Genomic DNA, 5,231 nt, shown 5'->3' with positions numbered 1-5,231 from the left:
TCGTACATTTGAAATTCTTTTAAATCAATAGATCGTTTGTGTGGTGCGTCTCACGAGCTGTGACGTTAAATTTAAGTTCATGTTTCATCTAATTAAAAACAGAAAATTGTATTTGTTGTCTTATGTTATCAAATTTTGATTATAGTACCGTATGTTTTGATTTTTAACAACTATAGTAGTAATTTTTCACATGTTAGTGTCGGCGCTGCACTGATATCATATTAGTGTCACGTCGAAAAAAATTTCTAAATTCTTTTAAAAAATATGTAACATATTAAGACTAAATTTTGACAACATAAGATAAACTTACCGGGTAAAAAAACAACTTTCCCAATTAATAACTATTATAAAGAAAGTAACTGAATGTAAATCTCTCGCAAAATCTCCAAATTAATATTTACAAATTGGAAAATCGAGAATAAAATCAAATATACAACAAATCTTGATGTTGATATACAATATTTGTAGCTCAAATCCTCCTAATTTCTCGTCCAGCTGAACCTTTTCTTAATTTGATGAATAATGATAAAAATATATCCTACATTGATATTTACAACAATTATATTGTTAAATTTTTAATTATATGATGAGATTTTATATTAAATTTATCATGAGATTTCGATGAATGAAATTTTTATATTAAAATTTGTGGAGTAAGATTTATTTTACAAATCTCATCATAGATTCATACATATAACATGACTGTAATTTGGATTTAATCTCAACAGCCTTATGTTATCTTTCAAATGTTTTACCATTGTGTCGTGCAGATTTTCATACCTCTTGTACAATTTTTTTGGTCACGCCTTACAAATGCCGCCGGAAAAAGCACTAGTTGAGAACTAATCTCACGCTGACAATTTATTCAAAGACTTGAGAATTCAGTGCATGTTTTTCCTGATATATTACCATCTATAGATACATAGAAACACTAACAGTACATTACATTACAGATTAAATAGTACACTACATCGTCAAATTCTGTTCGGTCGATGCTCGGACAGGTTACAGAATGCAACATCTCAGCACAATGCCCTTTTGATCCACCCTACCATCTTCGTTGCCTGTGGAAAAACCGAAACTCGATCTTCAGCGGCATAATCTTAAGCCAGACACTACATTAAGGTAGTGTTTGGGAATGCTTTCTAGAAAGCACTTTTGAGTTTTTCCTTCACAAAATTTAAGCATTCCCAAACACTATCTAAACAGTTTTAAAATCTACCAAGGCTTCGCACTTTTTCTATTTAATTTTTGTGCAAAAGTAAGTGTCTTAAGCCTGCCCGGTTTTGCTAGAAATGCTGCCATTTGGAACTTGAATTCATATATCCTTTCATTCCCATGTAAATGTTTATAAATTTTTAAATATTCGATTCAAAGCACTTCCCCAAGTTCCATAAAGGTAATAAAACGGAATTTGCGAGTTTCATTTTCCTCCTAAAGCTGAAAACTTCAGACATACAGATGGCATACCTTCCAAGGGCTGAGTTAACCTCCGATTTTGAGGAGCTGTCATATCTTTTTTCAGCTGCATCAAAACGTCTTCCATTGTATGCTCCCTCCGCCAATCAGCAAGCATGGGGAAGAGACTTGGATCGACCTGAAATTATTTACATCATTCACATGGTTACTCAAGGCATACCGCAAGAAGAGTTTATTTTCAAACCAAAAGAACTCACCAAACCAGTTTCTTGATCGACACAGCTCATATTTATCCTTGACTGGAACTTTACACTCGGTGGCTTATCAGGATAATCCTTTCCACAGAATAATTTCACTTGGTATATACGGCCTTCATGAACAGTCTGTTGACCAGTTTTTAAAATGAGAGAATTTTTTGTCCAAAGGCCAAGATTTGTCGGGTAAAGTAAAATTCTAAACCACAATCAATCTTGCAATGGTCCTCGGTGATGAAACAAAAGTGAGACACTTTCTTCATAAGATTTTCACAGTTTTGTCACATAAAGGAATTATACAGCTAACACAATCAAGTATTAATGTGTGTGTGTGAACATCATAACTAAAATAATTGTCAGAATGGTAGAATCGAGCAACAAAATTGGAAAAGTCCAAGAATTTGTCATGTATTTGGTCTTGGTAAACACATTTTAAAAGAGCGGACGAAATTTAACATCACAAACTTCATAGTTTTGCTAATTTGACCAAAACACAATTTTCAGTAGCTTAACAGTAAATTCTTGACATACTTAGACTGAACAAAAGAGCAGACATGTGTCATATTTTTGCTTCATTTATGATCACTTGGGGTTCTCTAGTTCACCAATCACCGGCGAAATGTCGTAGCAAAAATAAAAAAGATATTTGCAAAGAAACATAATAGATATAAAGTTCGAACGCAAAAACAGCAAAACTACATGTTGGGAAACTTCCGTAAATCATGTTGCAGTAACTGCAATAATTTTTTTATAAAAACATTTACTAACACATCTTGTGCGAGTCTGTGACCTCAACGAAGAACCCATATACTGGAAATCCAACAGTTCTACCATTAGGTTATTTGAATGGTGACTATAGTGAATTTCTATACATTAATATTCATGAAGATCCATTTACTCAAGCAAATATTGATTAAAAAAACTAACATTAGGAGGACCAATTATGGTTCCCGTCCATGACTGCATGTACACATCATCGGCATCATCCATTCCATAGCTAACAGTTCCATCTCCTATTCCCTTTTCTCCTCTCTCAAGTTCTTCCAATAATCTAAAGTTCCTAGGAACTGAAACAGAGATTTGTTACGGAATATTTCTCATGATATATAACAAAGTCTTAAAGACTAAAAAAAATAAAAATATTCTTAAAGACTATAAATAAATAAAAATATCTCAAAAAATGTTATCACAGCGAGCATAACCGAGACAGATGGCATTTTATCAAATTACTTAATTGATTTAATTGGATGGGAATGTAATAAATACCATGCAGGCATAAAAGGAAACTCATTCACTACTGGTATTAAAGTATGAGATGTAAAACTGTTAGTTTATGAATTAGAGCAAGAAACATCAATTACATCAAAGTCCAGGTCAGTTTCTAATGTCAAAAGTAGATATTAAGAAAATAAGCTGTGTTATTCCTCGTTTAAAAGAAATATGAGTAATAGCAGAAACTGTTTAGTTTAGATATAATTTGAGAGGAAAAAGGTGAGATTTCAAAAGCCTGCTATAGTTTCTAGCCATATCAATAGCATAGAATCTATTAGTTTGATTGTTTGAACGCGGGGGGTGTGGGTGTAATTAAAATGCACAACAGGGGAATCCATATAGAACTATTAGGCAACGAAACTCTGAAAAACAAACTAAGCATCCAGAAAAAAGTGGTTCATATTCCAATGTAATGCTACAACTACCCTAATTAAAAGGCGCCATCCACAGAGAGTTAAGGGAAAAAAGAAAAGGAGTGGAGTGTCATGGCGTCATGCAAATATGGTGGCTGTGCTGCCATTTCCAACTTGAAAGATTCTACAGGAAGACCAAAACTTACTAGCCAAAAAATGATGCTGTATTTGCTCAAAATATCAAGCAAATATCACTGAATGATGGCATTAAAGTTAGGTTATTCATGTTCAAACAGTAGAATAACGTGAACTGGAGATGGACTAAGACTCTTCTGTTCCCCCATCCACAATCTTTTTTCAAGATATACTGTTTCTATTGAAACCGGATCAACTATTTCCCTCTAGTGGCTGGATCATTAAGAATTGAAGAGACTATAATGGATCCTATGTCAATGCTATTGATCTCCATGATGACTAACAGAGTTTTACTTGCTCCATATATCCCAAATCATTATCCAAAAATCCAAATAAAGTTGGAATTCAGCAGCACGTCCATTCATTCAACTACATGTGATGCAAACCATGAAATTTTAAACATGTCCGGACTTTTGGACAACATTAATAAACTTACGTATTATGACAGTGGTTTCAACTCATACAGGGTGTATACTCGGTCAAAAAAATTTCACTTCAGTATAATGGTAAACAATATTAACCATACCATCAATTTCTTCAACTAAAGCCTAGTAATCTGTGTGCCTATAGATCAAGGGGCAATTGCCAAATAGCATCAAGTATGAATTGAACATGAAACAAGACCAATACTTATTCTCCTGTTGAAAATCAGTATAATGTTTCCTCCAAATCTCTAAGACAGTATTTTCTATGACTAAAAACCTGGATTTATTTTCAGGTAGCAACTTCGGTTTACATGCCTAGATCCGGCATGGTAGAGTTAATTTTGACAACAAGATATAAGTTGCATACAAATAACCACAGGATCAAACGAAATACCATATTTACTAAAATCGCATCCTTTTCTGCCCAAAATAATAGTCTTTCTTGCATTTTTTTTTTAATTTAAAAAAAATGGATTAAGATCCTGGGTCTACCAGGCATACAAGCCAGCATTTAAACACCTAAAAAGAAATCAACCCAAATCCCCACAACTCTGTTTAATGGAGCCAAACAACTGAGGTCACTTCTAAAGGTAAATTCTTCACAGTTAATTGCAAAATTTTGTTGATTGTGAAAAATTAAGAGAAACATAGTCATAATGACATATACAAACAAGATTGACATGGGATTCACGAAAATGATCGAGATTAACTATAAAACGGTAATTAATAGCTCATCGCAAGTTCTAATCACACACACTTTGTAGCCATATGCTTTCGAATTAATCCGAGCGAAATCCGAAATAAACAAGTAACCTACTAATTTCTAGTGCAGAACCCAGGAAAAATAGCAGATTTCTAGACAAGAACTGCCAATTAAGAAAGAAAAAGTGAAAGAATTGTAAAGCTTACCAACAATTCTTGATGACCCTTCAGAACCCATTTCTTGCTGCATTAATTGGGCAATCAATCGAGGGAATGAAGAGCTTTGGGAGCCGGATTTACAAAGATTTTTTCTTCTTTCGGCAGCGGTGATGGCCCGTAGAGCTGATGTCTTGCAGCTTTATTGCAGTTCACGGTTCAAGAGAGTACTTTTCTTTAACAGCTAATCTACATTAAATATTTACTCAAAAAAAATTCTAAATTAATTAAATATTTTTTTTTGAGAGGAAATTAATTAAATATTAGTATACTATATATATGTTATATTATATTGTATATGAATTTGGGATGAAAATACGTATTCCTTCACGTCAGTTCTTATTTAAAATTGATTGAGGATTGATTGTCAGGACACATAAATTCCTAATCGAAAC

The 5,231-nt window shown here is 33.2% G+C and overlaps 1 protein-coding gene across 1 annotated transcript; it reads right to left on the bottom strand.

Moving 5' to 3' along the window:
* Nucleotides 1–835: 835 nt before the first annotated feature.
* LOC140882232 (ubiquitin-conjugating enzyme E2 variant 1B) lies at nucleotides 836–4,995 on the bottom strand. Its single transcript, XM_073288094.1, has 5 exons — nucleotides 4,828–4,995; nucleotides 2,601–2,740; nucleotides 1,677–1,802; nucleotides 1,471–1,597; nucleotides 836–1,064 (listed from the first exon to the last, which is right to left on the bottom strand). Exons 1-5 carry the CDS (start codon nucleotides 4,868–4,870, stop codon nucleotides 1,006–1,008), a joined length of 495 nt encoding a protein of 164 aa, XP_073144195.1. The 5' UTR covers nucleotides 4,871–4,995; the 3' UTR covers nucleotides 836–1,005.
* Between the last annotated feature and the right edge of the window lie 236 nt (nucleotides 4,996–5,231).

The sequence above is a fragment of the Henckelia pumila genome, chromosome 2 (assembly GCF_033568475.1).
Source record: "Henckelia pumila isolate YLH828 chromosome 2, ASM3356847v2, whole genome shotgun sequence".
NCBI lineage: Eukaryota > Viridiplantae > Streptophyta > Magnoliopsida > Lamiales > Gesneriaceae > Henckelia > Henckelia pumila.
This window is presented reverse-complemented; position numbering and strand designations above follow the sequence as displayed.